General features: G+C 43.1%; 2 protein-coding genes across 3 annotated transcripts in view; both read right to left on the reverse strand.

Annotated features, from left to right (window-relative positions):
• The window catches only part of LOC109894047 (uncharacterized), a 34838-nt gene extending 25719 nt beyond the window's left edge, over positions 1-9119 (reverse strand). For both annotated transcript variants that reach the window (XM_031828127.1, XM_031828128.1), the window contains exons 1-3: positions 5566-9119; positions 1936-2066; positions 1557-1733 (exon numbers count right to left, since the gene is read on the reverse strand). In XM_031828127.1, coding sequence (XP_031683987.1) covers positions 1557-1733; positions 1936-2066; positions 5566-5848 — 591 coding nt within the window. In that variant the 5' untranslated portion in view covers positions 5849-9119. The remainder of the gene's footprint in view (positions 1-1556; positions 1734-1935; positions 2067-5565) is intronic.
• A 277-nt stretch (positions 9120-9396) lies between these two features.
• Positions 9397-18026, reverse strand: LOC109894038 (zinc finger and BTB domain-containing protein 18-like). Its single transcript, XM_020487255.2, has 6 exons — positions 17508-18026; positions 16971-17101; positions 16606-16770; positions 12144-12308; positions 11645-11756; positions 9397-10721 (listed from the first exon to the last, which is right to left on the reverse strand). Exons 1-6 carry the CDS (start codon positions 17788-17790, stop codon positions 9841-9843), a joined length of 1737 nt encoding a protein of 578 aa, XP_020342844.1. The 5' UTR covers positions 17791-18026; the 3' UTR covers positions 9397-9840.
• Positions 18027-18305: the final 279 nt, after the last annotated feature.

An 18305-nucleotide genomic window follows, 5' to 3' on the forward strand; every position in this document is an offset into this window, starting at 1 on the left:
TATTGGTTATAAATCGCTGTCGGTGTACAGAGAATAGTGTAAGATCAGATGTAATATATACTAAAGAGAGTCTCAATGAAAGTCTTAGAATTAAAAGTCCCATTTTGTGTTTATTATTTAAACAAACAAGTTTTAAATACACCATATGATAAACACAGACACGTCTCAATCGGCATGATAATGTGATAAACTGCATTAATTTTCTCATTAAAAATGTCTTGGGAAAGTAGTTAAATTGAAGTAATGAAATAGGCATTTGTGAACATCATATTGCCTACAGAGTAAAACACAATATGTAAGACTTTTTAGGATTCTATTTGCCTTATAAATCACACAATGCCTGGAAGCAATATTCTACGCAGGAATATTAAACACTGAAATCTGTTACTCTCGTTATTCCAAATGCATCTGTGCATATTTTTATGCTGACAATGAACATGTATATTTCTCTTTAATGCAGGGTTTGATCTAAACATCAGAACCTATCGAGTGGAATGATTACTTTCTATGTTAGAGTGGAATGGTTTTTCTGCTGGTGTATCCTGAGGTATCTCCTCTCTGAATGGCCTCTCTCCCGTGTGGACATTGAGGTGCATCTTCAGATGGTGTTGGTGGGAGAACCTCTTCTCACACTGGGGGCAGCTGTAGGGTTTCTCCCCTGTGTGGACCCTCTGGTGCCTCTTCAGGTGGCCAGCCTGAGCAAAGCGCATTTGACACTGGGTACAGCTGAATGGTTTCTCCCCTGTGTGGACCCTCTGGTGCCTCTTCAGGTTGCCGGACTGTGCAAAGCGCATATGACACTGGGTACAGCTGAAAGATTTCACACCTGTGTGAACACTCTTGTTGATCACCCCCTTCTGGGGGCAGCTGAAGCCTTTATTAGAGAACATGCAGAGGAACCGTTTCTCTTTAGTATTGCCTGATGTGTCTCCCCCTTCCTGAGCCTGGGCTCTAGCCCTGTCGTTTGAGTCCAATACCTGATCGAAAAGGACACTGCTGTGTGAATCGGAAGGCCCCATCGACGTGGACACTGGGTTGCGATTCCGGACCGCCTGTAAAGGGGAGTGGGTCATGACATTTGGATTTGTCTCTAAGCTTTCCCTGTAATCTAAGAAATATCTTCCTTGCGAGTGTCCTTCTACTAAGTGAGTCTCGTCTACATTCCATGTCAGAGGAGCATCGCCCTCCACTTTCACAGTTACCTCATCTATAACCTCCCCTTGCTTATCGAGGCAACCTTCAGAGTATACACTACTACTGTACCGGTTCCAGGCCCCTCTAGATAGATCAGCTTGTCTCTCTAAACCCTCTGGAGTGTAAGAAGAAGACGAATCATTGCCGGTCTCTAACGTGTCGTCTAAGTCCCGATAGGAATGAACCATCCTCAAACTCGGGTTACCATAAAGTAAATACTCTGAGTCGTGAGGAGGAGGACAGCCCAGCATTTCCTGCCCCAGTCTCTCTGGGTCTGACCTGTTGTCAGATCCTGTGTGTAAGAGCCTTTGTGTTACAGTTAAAGTCTCCAACTTGAGGACGGCGTTCAGCGTTCCACTGACCTCCGTGATGCTGCGTCCGGTCCTGGTCTGGGGCGCTGCAGCGGTGGCGAGGTCTTCCGTGACTACAGGGTGCGCCACTCCAGCCACTGCTCCAGGCTGGATGTCTCTGCTGTGCTGTGGGTCCTCCTCTCCTTCAGACCTCTCCAGCTTGACCCCAGGACCTGCAGCCTCTGCAGACTAAAACAAGAAGAGAGGAGGTTATTATCAGTACATGAGTTGAATTGGATAACAATGCCGTAGGGAAGTCTCACAAGCTCCCCTATGTCAGATAAATAAGGATGTAAATGAAAGCCAATTAAAAGCTGAAGGGAGACTTTCTGAAATGAAATGGGCCACATCTGATGTACTGTCACTTTTAATGTTTTACTGTGACACAAACCTCTATCACAATAACGTCCTGGGTTGAGGTTCCATTTCCTTCACCTATAGCTGTGGGTTGGTCATCTCTCCATGTATTGTGTCCTGCTGGCTTCACAAAGCTCCTGTGGCCTCCAGCGAGATGTCCTTCACCTAAGAGAGTGATTGAGGGAAAGGGGATGGTTAAGTTATATTGTACAATGTCTACAATTGGCAAGGATGTAAGCTAACACTTCTCATAACTTCTTGATATACTATTTGTTGTTCCATTCCATGCATCACATTGTTTTAATTGAGTATGAAAATAGGAAATTCAGTAAATCAAGAATTTGGATAGAATATGATATTGTTTCTTTGTGCAAGAAGTTGTTCTTAACTGACCTGCCTGGTAAAGTAAAGGTAAAATAAATTGTGCAAGATAGCTCAGAAATCAGGGGAAGTATTGTTGCATACTGTAGCTACCCTGGATTTATAAGCATGGATAGACTATCACTTGAGCATGCTTTTGGGGCACAGTCGATTTCCGCAGGGCTACAGGCCAGAAGGTTGATGGTTCGCGCCGCACTCCCTGCCTGTTTCATTACACTGGTGTCAGAAGAGATACGAGTCGGACATCGCATCCACAACAGTGCGTGTACGAGCATGTGCACCACTACTCCTCTTGCCTACAGTCCCAGTCAAAAGTTTGGACACACCTACTCATTCAAGGGTTTTTCTTTATTTTTACTATTTTCTACATTGTAGAATAATAGTGAAGACATCAAAACTATGAAATAATACATGGAATCATGTAGTAACCAAAAAAAGTGTTATAAAATATATTTTGATTTGTTTATTTGAGATTCTTCAAAGTAGCCACCCTTTTCCTTGATGACAGCTTCGCACACTCTTGGCATTCTCTCACCCAGCTTCATGAGGTAGTCACCTGGAATGCATTTCAATTAACAGGTGTGCCTACTTAAAAGGTCATTTGTGAAATGTATTTTCTTCTTAATGCATTTGAGCCAATCAGTTGTGTTGTGTCAAGGTAGGAGTGGTATACAGAATATAGCCCTACTTGGTAAAGGAAACAACAGTCCACCATTACTTGGTCCACCAAGGCATGAAGTCCACCAAGACATGAAGGTCAGTCAATCTGGAATATTTCAAGAACTTTTAAAGTTTCTTCAAGTGCAGTTGCAAAAACCATCAAATGCTATGATGAAACTGGCTCTCATGAGGACCGCCTCTGCTGCTGAGGATAAGTTAATTAGGGTTACCAGCCTCAGAAATTGCAGCCCAAATAAATGCTTCACAGAGTTCAAGTAACAGACACATCTCAACATCAGCGGTTCAGAAGAGACTTTGTGAATCAGGCCTTCATGGTCGAATTGCTGCAAAGAAACCACTTCTAAAGGATACCAATAATAAGAAGAGACTTGCTTGGACCAAGAAACACAAGCAATGGACATTAGACCAGTGGAAATCTGTCCTTTGGTCTGATGAGTCCAAATTTGAGATTTTCAGGTCCAAACGACATGTCTTTGTGATGCAGAGTAGGTGAGCGGATATCTCCGCATGTGTGGTTCCCACCGTGAAGCATGGACGAGGTGGTGTGCTGGTGCCACTGTCCATGATTTATTTAGAATTCAAGGCACACTTAACCAGCATGGCTACCACAGTATTCTGCAGCGATATGCCATCCCATCTAGTTTACACTCAGTGGGACTATCATTTGTTTTTCACCAGGACAATGACCCAACACACCTCCAGCCTGTGTAAGGGCTATTTGACAAAGAAGGAGTGATGGAGTGCTGCATCAGATGACCTGGCCTCCACAATCACCTGACCTCAACCCAATTGAGATGGTTTTGGATGAGTTGGACTGCAGAGTGAAGGAAAAGTAGCCAACAAGTGCTCAGCATATGTGGGAACTCCTTCAAGACTGTTAGAAAAGCATTCCAGGTGAAGCTGGTTGAGAGAATGCCAAGAGTGTGCAAAGCTTTGAAACGGTGGCTACTTTGAAGAATCTAAAATATATTTTGATTTGTTTAACACTTTTTTGGTTACTACTATTGTTTTAATGTCTTCACTATTATTCAAAAAATTAGAAAATAGGAAAAATAAAGAAAAACCCTGGAATGAGTAGGTGTGTCCAAACTTTGGACTGGTACTGTACATATCACATCCCCCCACTTGCCCACCCCACAGACACTGACAGTTCAGAGTAAGGAAGACATCCCATATTATAACAAGCAGGACCCAGGTGTCATGTCATCAATGCACAGCAACAAGACCCATGCCCTTCACGCATACATTCCATGACAGGGTGGATTAAACCACACAGAGCAGTGGGGGTGGCAGAAAGAGACATGGAGATTAAAGGTGTGTGTGTGTGCCTCCCAGGTGGAGCAGTGGTCGAAGGCACTGCATCGCAGTGCTAGCTGTGTCACCAGAGATTCTAGCTGTGCCACCAGAGCTTCTGGGTTCAAGCCCAGGCTCTGTCGCAGCTGGCCGCGACCGGGTTGCCCATGGGGTAGCGCAGAATTGGCCCAGCGACTTCCTGGTTAGGGAGGGTTTGGCCAGCAGGGAAATCCTTGTCTCATTGCACACTAGCGACTCCTGTGGCGGGCTGGGCGCAGTGCACGCTGACCAGGTTGTCAGGTGTTTTTATTTTATTTATCCATTATTTTACCAGTTAAGTTGAATGAGAACACGTTCTCATTTGCAGCAACGACCTGGGGAATAGTTACAGGGGAGAGGAGGGGGATGAATGAGCCAATTGTAAACTGGGGATTATTAGGTGACCGTGATGGTTTGAAGGCCAGATTGGGAATTTAGCCAGTACACCAGGGTTAACACCCCTACTCTTACGATAAATGCCATGGGATCTTTAATGACCTCAGAGAGTCAGGACACCCGTTTAACGTCCCATCTGAAAGACAGCACCCTACACAGGGCAGTGTCCCCAATCACTGCCCTGGGGCATTGGGATATTTTTAGACCAGAGGAAAGAGTGCCTCCTACTGGCCCTCCAACACCACTTCCAGCAGCATCTGGTCTCACATCCAGGGACTGACCAGGACCAACCCTGCTTAGCTTCAGAAGCAAGCCAGCAGTGGTATGCAGGTTGGTGTGTACGGTGTTTCCTCTGAGACATTGGTGCAGCTGGCTTCCGGGTTGGATGTGCATTGTGTCAAGAAGCAGTGTGGCTTGGTTGTGTTTCAGAGGATGCATGGCTCTCGACCTTTGCCTCTCCCAAGTCCGTACAGGAGTTGCAGCGATGAGACAAGACTGTAACTACTACCAATTGGATACCAGGAAAAGGAGGAAAAGGGGGTAAAAAAAAGGTATGGCCGAGTCCAGACAGTCAATTTGTGCAGTCTATGTTAAAATGTAACTAAAAGTAATTTATCGTGAGAGGGTCATAAACAATAACTAGCAAGACAGGGGAGTTGTGTGGCGGACCCTGGTTTAAAGTAGCGGATATCTACTCTGCCACTGCCACTTGAGCATGTATCGATTTCCGGGGGGCAATGGACCTGAAGGTTAAGGGTTAGAGCTGCACTCCCTGCCTGTTTCTTTACAAAACTATCCAAAAACTGACCAATACCAAATTCTGGGTAACACATGTGCAGAGGCGACACTCCCCTCAGCCGAATGCTAAATGTACCTCTTGCAATTCCTCTGTATCGGTCGAGGATCTTGACACTATTGGGACGACTGGCGAGGACGCGCTCTCTAATTGTCCTTTCTGCGCGCTCCCGTGCCACCTTCAGTTCCAGGAGCTGTAGTTTCCTCCGCAATCCCCTGTTTTCTTTCTGGCTTTGAGTTATTTCCAATCGGAACACTGCATAGTCGTCGTCTACGAGTTTACAGATCTCTGCCACGGCTGCATTTGCTAGCATCTCCATGACGGAGGCTATTTGAGTGTGAAAAACCATACAGTCCGCCATTGTTGTTAGCAGCTAGCTAGCTAGATAACATCTATCAACCAAGTTCCGTCTCCAACGCGAATTAAAGACTACCTGAGGCAAGTGTGTGCTGCTACTGTCATATTTTGAGGTCCACGGTGTCAATAAACGTCTAAATAACAAAAACGCTAACGTGGAATTTGTTCTTGGTTACTGCACATCCGTTCACTAAGCCTGGTTACGTTAGCTTAACTTCGCACTAAAGAGAAGGCATCTTATTGGTAGGCGTCATAGCTAAAACGCTGTGGTGAAATTGAATAGGAATGCGCGCTGTTTGTTGAATTACGGTACTGCTTATTACGTTTTACGTCAACTATTCTATTCATGATCTTCCAAGCTCAACCCAGACTTCTTTAGAACAGTGTGTCAGCAAGAATAGAGTAGAAAATATAATTACTTTATTTAATCCTCCTTAAGGTAAAATATTAAACTGTCCTTGTTCTTGCCTAGGTTTACTGTCTCTAAAAACAGGTATTCAGACAAGGATGTTTCAAATAAAAAGTTAAGTGATTAATGTGTTAATTATCCTCTTACCAAGACACTTCACATGATATGTAGAGCCCTATAAAATCGGACGGAATCACATAATCCATACATTAAAATGTAATTCAACGATATTTAAAATATGAATCATAAGACATAAAGAATACATGTGATTCGTATTTTCCTACAACTTCCTGAAACATGAATGCCCGTGTGTGTGTGCCTGTGTCTACACTTTGTGTAGCGGTTAGCGAGGATGCTAATGATAACCTTCTTCCGATAGAGATGGAAAGCCTTTCCCAAAAAACGAATTTAAATGTTAACTACAATGTAGCCTATGACGACCTGGTTTGATTATTTGCATCAATCCAGTGGCCATTTGTGTAGCAAACTATGCAATCACATGAGCGCTACAGAAACATCACAACCAAAAGATAGTCTCTTGCTGGTGCACATTTGCATTAAAGGGTAACTACACCCAAACTAATCTAAATATCTTCTATTTTTCCCATACCTCAGGTGGACTTATCAAATGTTATTTTTCTATTTAAAAAAATGTGATTTCGAGAGAGAACCTGAAAAAAAGGAAACCTGGAAAAACAGTTGTATAGGATTAAGTATGTCAGCTACAGAATGGTTCCCAGATAGCCCCTGTGCACATCTCAAGCCACACTGCTCCTAGTTCGCTCCCATTGTGGACACTCCTATGTCTGATAAGGTTAGTCAAGAAGGTGAAGCTCATAGTTTGCACTTGTGTTCTTTCAAATATTTTGCCCTAACGAACCGCTTCAACACGTGCAGCAGGTGTACGGCTTGTCTGTGTCTGTCCTAATCCTCAGCCTCCCACGTTGTGACCCAATGACACCAGAGGAGGTAGAAGCAGGAGCCACCACCCTCAGGTGGTTAGTCTTTGAGCTCCCTCCTTGAACTCTTGCCATTGCTTGGGTGTTGTTGGGATTGTGTGCTGTGTTATAGGCTAGGCACCTCTTGTGTTGAACGCCCATCCTGACTGGCAAGCTGGCGAGCATGGAAACAACCAAGTCAAGAATTATTATGCAGAGTTAGGGGTTCAGCCAAACTCTTTCTTTTGCAAAGGTAGCAACAGCCAAAATAGTCAGTATGCTAGCAGAGCTTAAATGCTCCAAAGCCACAGGCCTGGATAATATTCCTGCAAGGTTTCTTAGAGATTCTGTTGAGCAAATTGGTCCTTGTATTAGGCATATCGTTAATCTCTCTCTTGAACAAGGCATCTTTCCCAGGGATATGAAACAAGCTAAAGGTATACCTCTGTATAAGAAGGGGATAAAGTCTGAACCTGGGATTTATAGGCCTATCTATCCCCAGTGTAACATCAAAGATCCTGGAGAGAGTTGTACATGAGCAAATTTATGAATATGTCAACATAGTCTAATGTCTGATTTTCAGTCAGGTTTTAGAAAAACATACTCCACCGATTCATGTCTACTTTACTTGACTGACTTCATCAGGAAAGAGATTGAAGGAAATCTCTGTGGAATGGTACTGCTTGACCTAAAAAAAGTATTTTGACACAGTAATCTCGAAATGGAGGCACTGGGGTAATGCAGCATCCCGCTAGGCTGGGTAAAGTCCTATTTATCAGGTAGAGGTTAATGGTTCACTGTCTCAGGCAAAACGAATGAGTTGTGGCATTCCACAGGGGAGCGTGCTTGGGCCTCTACTGTTTTTAGTGTATATTAACGTTATGAAAGATTATTTTCCTTTATGCGAATGACTACACTTCTGGAGTCTCACAAAAGTAAAACTATGTTGGAGAGCATACTTAGCACAGAGCTTACTAACAATAGCAAATGGCTTGGAGATAATAAGCTCTCTCTGCACTCAGGGAAAACTGAGGCAATTATTTTTGGATCCAGACCTAAATTGAGTAGGTTTTCTGAAATCAGAGTGGAGTTAGGGGGTGACTACTAAAACCTCTGTTAGCTACCTGGGATGCATTCTAGATGCAAGTTTGGGAGGTGAGAGGGTGGCCAATAAAGTGCTAGGGAAGGTAAATGCCAGGACTAAGTTTCTGGCTAGAAAGTCCAAGCTGCTTGATAAGGACTCCATGTAAGTGCTAGCCACTGCCCTCATTCAATGCCATTTTGACTACGCTAGTACTTCCTGGTTTGGGGGCTTATCTAAGCTTACGAAGGGGAAGCTCCAGATAGCCCAGTATAAGCTGATCAGGGTAGTATTGAAGGTGAGTCCATGTACTCACATAGGCAGGAGCTGCTTTCTGGAACTAAACTGGCTGCCTGTTGAGGCTAGGGTGTCCCAGATGAGACTAGGTTTGGTTTACAGAAGTATATATGGTTCTGCGCCCAGATATCTAACTGATTACTTTCACCGTCTTAGGGATGTACATAATCCCAGCACCAGATCAGGTGTTGCTAATGTGTTTTTATACAGGTTCTGGAGTAATGGTGGGAAATGTACTTTCTTGTATACTTGAGCCTCAGAATGGAATGAGTTGCCTCTGCCCATAAAAACAATGTTTTTAGGCTGCAGAGTTGATCCCTGACTGGAGTCTACATCTCTCGGATGACCACCAGGACCGAGATTGTTCAGTCCACCTGTCCACTGGTTGTGTTCTGTGTGGTGGTGGAGTCGCTGTCCCTTGCGGTTGGGTCCTGGTTCTGACTCGGGAAGGAAGAGCAATGGCTCCTGATCCAGTGTCGTGATCCGTTGCCAGGGTTTGTGATGAGCCGCTTCACAGCTCCAGTCTCTTCCACCAGCAACACTGGATATCAGCAGGTCCTCATGGACTGCAGACTGTAAAACACAAATTGTACAAAAGAGCATAAATGTTTATATAAGAAACTCATTGCTGTACACAAAAACATGACATCATACAATGTTAATCATAGTCAAGCCCATTTCTAACACTGTGATTCAAGTACCTAACCATATGGAGTGATTGGAGTATATTATAAAAACTATTCCATATGTTGATTCAAGAATTAAGTATGTTTTGGTTCGACTGAGAAGGGAAATTCAGTCCCTGCAATGATACAAAAATAACCAAGTCAATCAGCACATGTTTATTTCAACAAAATGGTCATACACTCACATAACATGAAGTGCAGCACTTTTATTGTACAAAACAATAACTTCTCACTATGGTAACACTTAACCTTTCCTGTAAATCTGGGACCCTCTGATAAAATATATTTTTAGAATACTTAGGAAAAAGAACAACATTACACAGATCTTTATGTCAAGTAAACATGAATTAAGGCACTATAAAAACACCAGTATCAAACTAAATGGTCATAGTCACATTTCATCAGTGAAGCATTTTTATAGACACCATCAGCATATCATCTACTCTGTCTCATCATACTCTTTCTTTCCTCAGTTCCCTACTACATTTGTTCCTGACTTGCCTAGTAAAATAAATAAATACATCCAAAACCAACAGAATTAACTACAAACAAACTAGCTAGTACTACATTACATGTCACGACACTCTACACATGCGCTGTGTGCATTTTCTGTTGGTGTATCCTGAGATTGCTCCTCTCTGAGAACCTCTTCCCGCAGTGTGTACAGGCGAATGGCCTCTCTCCTGTGTGGACCTTCAAGTGCCTCTTCAGGTGGTGCTGGTGGGAGAACCTTTTCTCACACAGGTGGCAGCCGAACGGTTTCTCCCCCGTGTGCATCCTCTGGTGGATCTCCACCTGTTTAGGGAAATTGAAGGCTTTCCCACAGAACGAACACGGGAAGCACTTATTTTTGCCACCGGATCTACTGATAGTGCTACTACTACAGTCATTTGTCAATGGGCTTGTGTAGCCATTTAGTGTTGAGGCACTGGCATTGTCTGAGGTCTGGTTTAACATTAGGAGAGTGTGAGGAGGATGAAGGCCAGGGAGTGTCTGTGTTGTCGCAGGGTCCATGTTCCAGTCGATAGATCCTATAGAAGGCATGCTGAAGGAAGCACCCGTTAGGGGGTTAACCTGAGGCACCATCAGTCTCTCTGAATCACGACTATAGGAGCAGGATGGATCATCGCTAGCTGAGTCTGTGTCTGTTCTCTCCCGCCGCATAGGGACACCTTCCAGTCCCCGCAGACCAAATCTATGGCTCGCCCTGGTCTCAGCAAGTCTGTTGTCATGGAGACTTTGCTCGGTTGTTGTTTTGTGTTCAACTGTCTGTTTCTGGTTGTGCTTAACAGTGTTGTTCCCCAGCCCAGAGTTGAGGACGCTGTCCCATCCACTGACTTCCACTATGTCACCTCTGGTTCTGCCCTGCTCAGTGATGTCATCCCCTGGGCCCATGGCTGCACCCGTCTGGGTCTGGGAATCTAAGATGGCAGCCCAGTCGCCTCTGTTAGCTTCCAACCAAACACCTATAGGCAAATGTTACAATCCAGACTTAAACATGACACAACAGAAAAAAAATCATAGACATGGCCTGGTGAGGTCTATAGCCAGGTTTCCATCCAACCGCTTATACGAGTAACGTACATTTACGATAAAAAAACGGCCTGATGGAAACAGCAATTTTGTTGTTAAACATTCCAAGAGTTGACAAAAGTAAATATGCTAGACATGGTGGGATCTTTTTTGTCTGTAAAATGAATTATACGAAAATATTGATATAAACATGGAGTCACATGATGTTTTGTGGTCCTCCCACTACCACTTGGGAAAGCATCCAGTTTATTACAGATACAAATAAGTTACGATGGACTTCACAGGGTGGTGAAAGTGCACAGTGTTCAGCTTGAAGCTACTTATTCTGGTGACATGATCGATGCTTGGCTGCCATTTGACAAATAAAAATCCCGCTCTTATCCATAATAATCTCATCATGTAGGCTGGTTTACCAGCACTGTATCTGCGAGCAGTTGCCTAGAACGCACTCCTCAAGACCAGAGTGGGCATATTCGCGTATAACGCAACAGTTTACTATCAGTAGAGTTCAAAATGTGATGGAGAAACATTTAATTTTTGAAAGTGGAATAAGTACCCTTTATGTGCACTACGTCATTACGCACTGCTTTTTACCCTCAAGTCAGTTTGTTGGAAACACACTGGTGGGAAAATGCAGATTTGATCATATTCTAATTAAAATCTTTCACCAATTGGATGGAAACCTAGCTTATGACTTATGTTGCATCATATTGTTTATTTGTATTTCATACAAATTGTATTGATGTTGATTTATAAATGAAGTACTCATATTGTTTCATACAAAAATAAAATCAGGCGCATCACTATTCCCATTGAAGACCTATTACTGTATGTAGGCTATATGTATTTCTCTTACCTTGCTCCCCCATCTTTAGTCCACTCAGCAGGTCAATGCTCTCTGGTTCGTCTTCTATCGTCTCCTCTTTGACTAGCAGCAGATCAGGCTTCCCATCCTCCATGTCTACTGACTGTAAGAGACACAGAGTGAGAGGATGTTGGATCAAGAAATCTGATATAAGCAACCTGCTATGGGGCATCTGCTGATTGGGCAATGAGGGATTGCTATGAGAACTATACAAACGTGTTTGTTAAATAATCAAATTAACTCTTAAATGGTTTGATAATTCAAAAGGCATGGTCCCACACTTAAGACCAAATTAATCAAGACCTGGGCCCGTATCCACAAAGAGAATCAGAGTAGGAGTGCTGATCGAGGATCAGGATCCCACCTGTCTAAATAGTCTTATTCAATAGGATCTAAAATGCAAACTGATCCTAGATCAGCACTCCTACTCTGAGAGGCTTTGTGGACCCTGACCTAATACCATACAGACAGTAGTTCACAGTGGGCTCACCTCAGTGAGACTGTGTGTGGTCCTGTACTGCACAGCTGGTTCCTCTGTGGGTTCAGGAGGAGGTGTAGTCTGGTTGTCCTCCATGACCATGGTCCCCTCAGGGTTCCCCAGACCCTCCTCACACCCCTCCTCCTTCACCAGCAGCACCTCTGGACCCTCCTCCTCCTGGAAGAGACAGGTGATACAGATTACAGACATACACTCCCTCAAGTACATACACACAGATAATAAACACACTTTCAACATGAAGTGTTTACCTATACTGTAATTACAGAATTACATCATTGTTGTTAAGCCCATCATGGTGGACATAAATATGATGTTGTGGGTAAATATGAGTCAGCTTTGATAACTCAAAAGTCAGTCAAACCTTACTAAAATATTTTACAGTAGGTGTTTGTTAGAGCGTAGGTATATTTATTAAGTCTAATTGTTATAAAGCGTTGTCTGTGTACTCAGAATAGGGTGAGATCAGGTGATGTATTCTAAAGAGGGTCTCAATGAAAGTCTTAGATTTAAAATAATGTTTTTAAATACACCAAATGAAAACCACATACACGTCTCAACAAAAAATCTGCATGAACTTGAATGGAAGTAATGAAATAGGCATTTGTGAACATCATATACACAGTATAAACACAATATGTAAGACTTAAAAAAAAAAAAGGAACACCTGCTCTTTCCATGACAGACTGACCAGGTGAAAGCTAAGATCTTATTGAGAGATCACTTGTTAAATCCACTGTGTAGTTTAAAAGGAAGAGGTTAAAGAAGGATTTTGTACGTGTGCCATTCAGAGGTTGAATGGGCCAGACAAAAATAGTTTAAGTGCCTTTGAACGGGGCATGGTAGAAGGTACATGGTGCACCTTTTTGAGTGTGTCAAGAACTGCAACACTGCTGGGTTTTTCCACGATCAATAGTTTCTCGCAAGTATCAAGTAGAGGTCGACCGATTAATCGGAATGGCCGATTAATTAGGGACGATTTCAAGTTTTCATAACAATCGGAAATCTGTATTTTTGGACATCGATTTTTATTTTATAATATATATTTTTTTACAACTTTATTTAACTAGGCAAGTCAGTTAAGAACACATTCTTATTTTCAATGAAGGCCCAGGAACGGTGGTTTAACTGCCTTGTTCAGGGGCAGAACAGATTTTTACCTTGTCAGCTCAGGGATTCAATCTTGTAACCTTAAGGTTAACTAGTCCAACGCTCTAACCACCTGCCTCAGGAGGAGCCTGTCTGTTACGAATTCCTTTATTAAAATCAATACACAGAAGTACAGTGGGGGGAAAAGTATTTAGTCAGCCACCAATTGTGCATGTTCTCCCACTTAAAAAGATGAGGCCTGTAATTTTCATCATTGGTACACTTCAACTATGACAGACAAAATGAGGGGGAAAAAATCCAGAAAATCACATTGTAGGATTTATGATTTTATTTGCAAATTATGGTGGAAAATAAGTATTTGGTCACCTACAAACAAGCAAGATTTCTGGCTCTCACAGACCTGTAACGTCTTCTTTAAGAGGCTCCTCTGTCCTCCACTCGTTACCTGTATTAATGGCACCTGTGAACTTGTTATCAGTATAAAAGACACCTGTCCACAACCTCAAACAGTCACACTCCAAACTCCACTATGGCCAAGACCAAAGAGCTATCAAAGGACACCAGAAACAAAATTGTAGACCTGCACCAGGCTGGGAAGACTGAATCTGCAATAGGTAAGCAGCTTGGTTTGAAGAAACCAACTCTGGATTTTTTTTTCTCATTTTGTCTGTCATAGTTGAAGTGTACCTATGATGAAAATTACAGGCCTCTCATCTTTTTAAGTGGGAGAACTTGCACAATTGGTGGCTGACTAAATACTTTTTTGCCCCACTGTATATATTTTTAAACCTGCATATTTAGCTAAAAGAAATCCAGGTTAGCAGGCAATATTAACCAGGTGAAATTGTGTCACTTCTCTTGCGTTCATTGCATGCAGAGTCAGGGTATATGCAACAGTTTGGGCCGCCTGGCTCATTGCGAACTAATTTGCCAGAATTTTACGTAACTATGACATAACATTAAAGGTTGTACAATGTAACAGCAATATTTAGACTTAGGGTTGCCATCTGTTAGATAAAATATGGAACGGTTCTGTATTTCACTAAAATAATAAACGTTTTGTTTTCGAAATGATAGTTTCCGGATTCTACCATATTAATGACCTAAGGCTCGTATTTCTGAGTGTTATTATGTTATAATTAAGTCTATGATTTGATAGAGCAGTCTGACTGAGCGATGGTAAGCAACAGCGGGCTTGTAAGCATTAATTCAAACAGCACTTTCGTGCGCTTTGCCAGCAGCTCTTCGCAATGCTTCAAGCATTGCGCTGTTTATGACTTCAAGCCTATCATCTCCAGAGATTAGGTTGGTGTAACCAATGTGAAATGGCTAGCTAGTTAGTGGCGTGCGTGCTAATAGCGTTTCAAACGTCACTCGCTCTGAGACTTGGAGTAGTTGGGCTTTTGTGGAGCGATGGGTAACGATGCTTCGAGGGTGGCTGTTGTCGATGTATTCCTGGTTCGAGCCCAGGTAGCGGTGAGGAGAGTGATGGAAGCTATACTGTTACACTGGCAATACTAAAGTGCCTATAAGAACATCCAGAGAAATAGTCCTATAATAACTACAACCTAAAACTTCTTAACTGGGAATATTGAAGACTCATGTTAAAAGGAACCACCAGCTTTCATATGTTCTCATGTTCTGAGCAAGGAACTTAAACGTTAGCTTTCTTACATGGCACATATTGCACTTTAACTTTCTTCTCCAACACATTGATTTTGCATTATTTAAACCAAATTGAACATGTTTCATTATTTATTTGAGGCTAAATTGATTTTATTGATGTATTATATTAAGTTAAAATAAGTGTTCATTCAGTATTGTTGTAATTGTCATTATTACAAATAAAAAGAAGAGGGGAAAAAATAAAAGAGAAAAATGACCGATTAATCGGTATCGGCTTTTTTTGGTCCTCCAATAATCGGCATCGGCGTTGAAAAATCATAATCGGTCGACCTCTAGTATCAAGAATGTTCCAACACCCATCCAGCAAACTTGACACAACTGTGGGAAGCATTGGCGTTAACATGGGCCAGCATCCCTGTGGAACACTTGACCCTTGTAGAGTCCATGCCGATGAATTGAGGCTGTTCTGAGGGCAAAGGGGGGTGTGATCAATATTAGTCAGGTGTTCTTAATGTTTTGTACACTCAGAGTATCACACAATGTCTGGATTCAACATTCTACCCAGGAATATTCAACACTGAAATCTGTTACTCTCGTTATTCCAAATGCTTCTGTGGATCTTTTCTATTGACAATAATGAATTCATTTTTTTACTTTAATGAAGGATTTGATATAAATATTGAATGCTATCGAGTGTAACGGTTACTTTCTATGTTATTGAGTGGAATGTTTTTTCTGCTAGTGTATCCTGAGGTAGCTCCTCTTCCCGCAGTGCATACAGGTGAATGGCCCCTCTCCAGGTGTATCTTGAGAAGGTGCTGGGGGGGAGAACCTCTTCTCAGCTGTATGATATCTTCCCTGTGTGAACCCTCTGGTGCCGCTTCAGGCTGGACGAATGGGTGAAACTGACCAGGCAGAGGTGGCAACCGAATGATTTCTCCCTGTGTGGACCTTCAGGTGCATCTTCAGGTTGCCACTTTCGGGGAAGCACATCTGACAATGGGTACCGCTGAAGTATTTCTCCCCTGTGTGGAACCTCTGGTGGATCGCCACCTTCTGGGGGCAGCTGAAGCCTTTGTAACAGAACATGCAGAGGAACCATTTCTCTTGACTATTGCCTGATGTTGCTCCCCCTCCCTGCGAGTGGTCTCTAGCCCTGTGGTTTGAGTTCAATAACCGATCGAAAAGAATGCAGCTGTGTGAATGTGGCCCCATTGACATGGACACTGGATCGCGATCCCTAAGCGCATGTAAAGGGGAGTGGGTCGCAAGATTTGTCTCTAAGCTTTCCCCGTAATCTAAGAACTCTTCCCCTATGAGTGTCCATCTCCTCTGTGACTATCTGCATTCCGTGTGGGAGGAAGGTCGCCCAAAAACGTTCCCTGTCACTTCATCTACGACCAGACCCTCCCTTTTCTTATCTAGATACCCTTCAAAGTACACACTACTACTATACCGGTTCCAGTCCACTCTAGACAGATCAGTCTGTGTCTCTAAAGCCAAGGGCATGTTGCCAGGGTCCATCTCTGTAGTGTAAGAAAAACACAGATCATTACCTGTCTCTAACGGGTCAAAGTAAATACTATGAGCCAGGGACAAGAGGACAGCCCAGTGTCCACTGGGGCTGATCTGTGGTCAGATCCTGTGTGTAAGAGCCTGTGTTACAGTTAAAGTCTGTGTCGGTCTCTGACTTGAGGACGGTGTTCGGCATTCCACTGACCTCCGTGATGCTGTGTTGGGTCCTGGCGTGGGGAGTGGTGGCAGTGTTGAGATCCTCTGTGGCTACAGGGGGCGCTCCAGTCTGGTTGTCTCTGCTGTGTCGTGGGTGCTCTCCTTTGGTCATCTCCTGCTTGACCCCAGGACCTGCAGCCTCTGCATCTTCAGACTGAGACAAGAAGAGCAGAGGTTATTTCCGGTACATGTGTAGAATTGCATAACAATACCATAGGGAAGTCTCACAAGCTCCCCTATGGCAGATAAATGAGGGTGTACATGTAAGCAAGTGAATAGCTGAGGGGAGCCTTTCTGAAATAAAATGGCCACATTTGATGTACTGTCATTTTTATGGAATACCATTACACTAACCTCTATCATGATAATGTGCTGGGTTGAGGTTCCACTCCCCTCATCAACAGTGATTGGTTGGTCATCTCTCCATGTTTTGTGTCCTGCTGGCTTCACAAAGCTCCTGTAGCCTCCAGTGAGATGTCCTTCACCTGAGAGAGTGATTGGGGGAAAAGAGATGGTTAGGTTAGCTAAAGTCAATGGTCAACGCTATATTGTACACTATTGACAGTTTTGATACTGTGTAGAATTGGCAATGATATAAGGTAACACTTAGTATATCAATGAGTTATGCTATTTATTGATTAATGTATTATGTTCCATGCATCACATTGTTTTCAAGGACTAAATAATAGGAAATACAGTAATAAATTATCTGGTTAGAATATGACATTTGCTCTTTGCGCAAGATAGTTAAGTAATCAGAGGAATTATTGCATACTATCCAAAAACTGATCAAGACCCAATTCTGGGTAACACATCAAATCACATTTATTGGTCATGTACACATAGCTAGAATCTGAACACATGTGCAGTGGGGAACGAAGCTAAATGTACCTCTTGCCATTCCTCTGTATCGGTCAAGAATGTTGACACTTCTGGGACGACTGGCGAGGACGCGCTCTCGTATTGTCCTCTCTGCGCGCTCCCGTGACACCTTCAGTTCCAGTAGCTGTAGTTTCCTACGCAATGCCCGGTTTTCTTTCTGGCTTTGAGTTATTTCCAAACGAAACACTGCATAGTCGTCGTCTACGAGTTTACAGATGTCTGCCACGGCTGCATTCGCCAGCACCTCCATGACGGAGGCTATTTGAGTGTGAAAAACCATGCAGTTAGCCATTGTTAGCAAACATTAGCATCTAGGCTAGCCTTACCTAGATCAAATCTATCCACCAAGTCCTTTCTCCAACACAAATTTGGGGACTAGATTAAGTGATGCTGTGCAGTTAAAGTAGTGATATGTCGAGTTCCAGTGTGTTCATAAACGTCTAAATAACAACAATACAAATTACAATACGCCAAAGTGGAAATTGTTATTGGTCACTGTTCACATCCGCTTATCTCTTCTTCGTGTGATTTTCTTATTCCATGGTATATTGAGTTCGCAGAATGTATTGTGCATGCTGCCACCTACAGTGCGGGATGGAAACGGGTATATTCATACAAACCTCCAAAAATGAATAGGTCAAACGTTTTCTGTAAGTCTTCACAAGGTTTTCACACACTGTTGCTGGTATTTTGGCCCATTCCTCCATGCAGATCTCCTCTACAGCAGTGGTGTTTTGGGGCTGTTGCTGGGCAACATGGACTTTCAACTCCCTCCAAAGATTTTCTATGGGGTTGAGATCTGGAGAC

The sequence above is a fragment of the Oncorhynchus kisutch genome, linkage group LG7, assembly GCF_002021735.2.
Source record: "Oncorhynchus kisutch isolate 150728-3 linkage group LG7, Okis_V2, whole genome shotgun sequence".
Lineage (NCBI taxonomy): Eukaryota > Metazoa > Chordata > Actinopteri > Salmoniformes > Salmonidae > Oncorhynchus > Oncorhynchus kisutch.

What these genes read in the sequence shown, in the direction of transcription:
- LOC109894038 (XM_020487255.2), bottom strand. Translation starts at nt 17,790, where the DNA reads ATGGCTAACTGCATGGTTTTTCACACTCAAATAGCCTCCGTCATGGAG. An exon ending in CCCAACACAGCATCACGGAG is followed by an intron (nt 12,309 to 16,605) that starts GTCAGTGGAATG and finishes TGTCTCTTCCAG; the next exon opens with GAGGAGGAGGGTCCAGAGGT. An exon ending in ACTAAAGATGGGGGAGCAAG is followed by an intron (nt 10,722 to 11,644) that starts GTAAGAGAAATA and finishes ATTTGCCTATAG; the next exon opens with GTGTTTGGTTGGAAGCTAAC.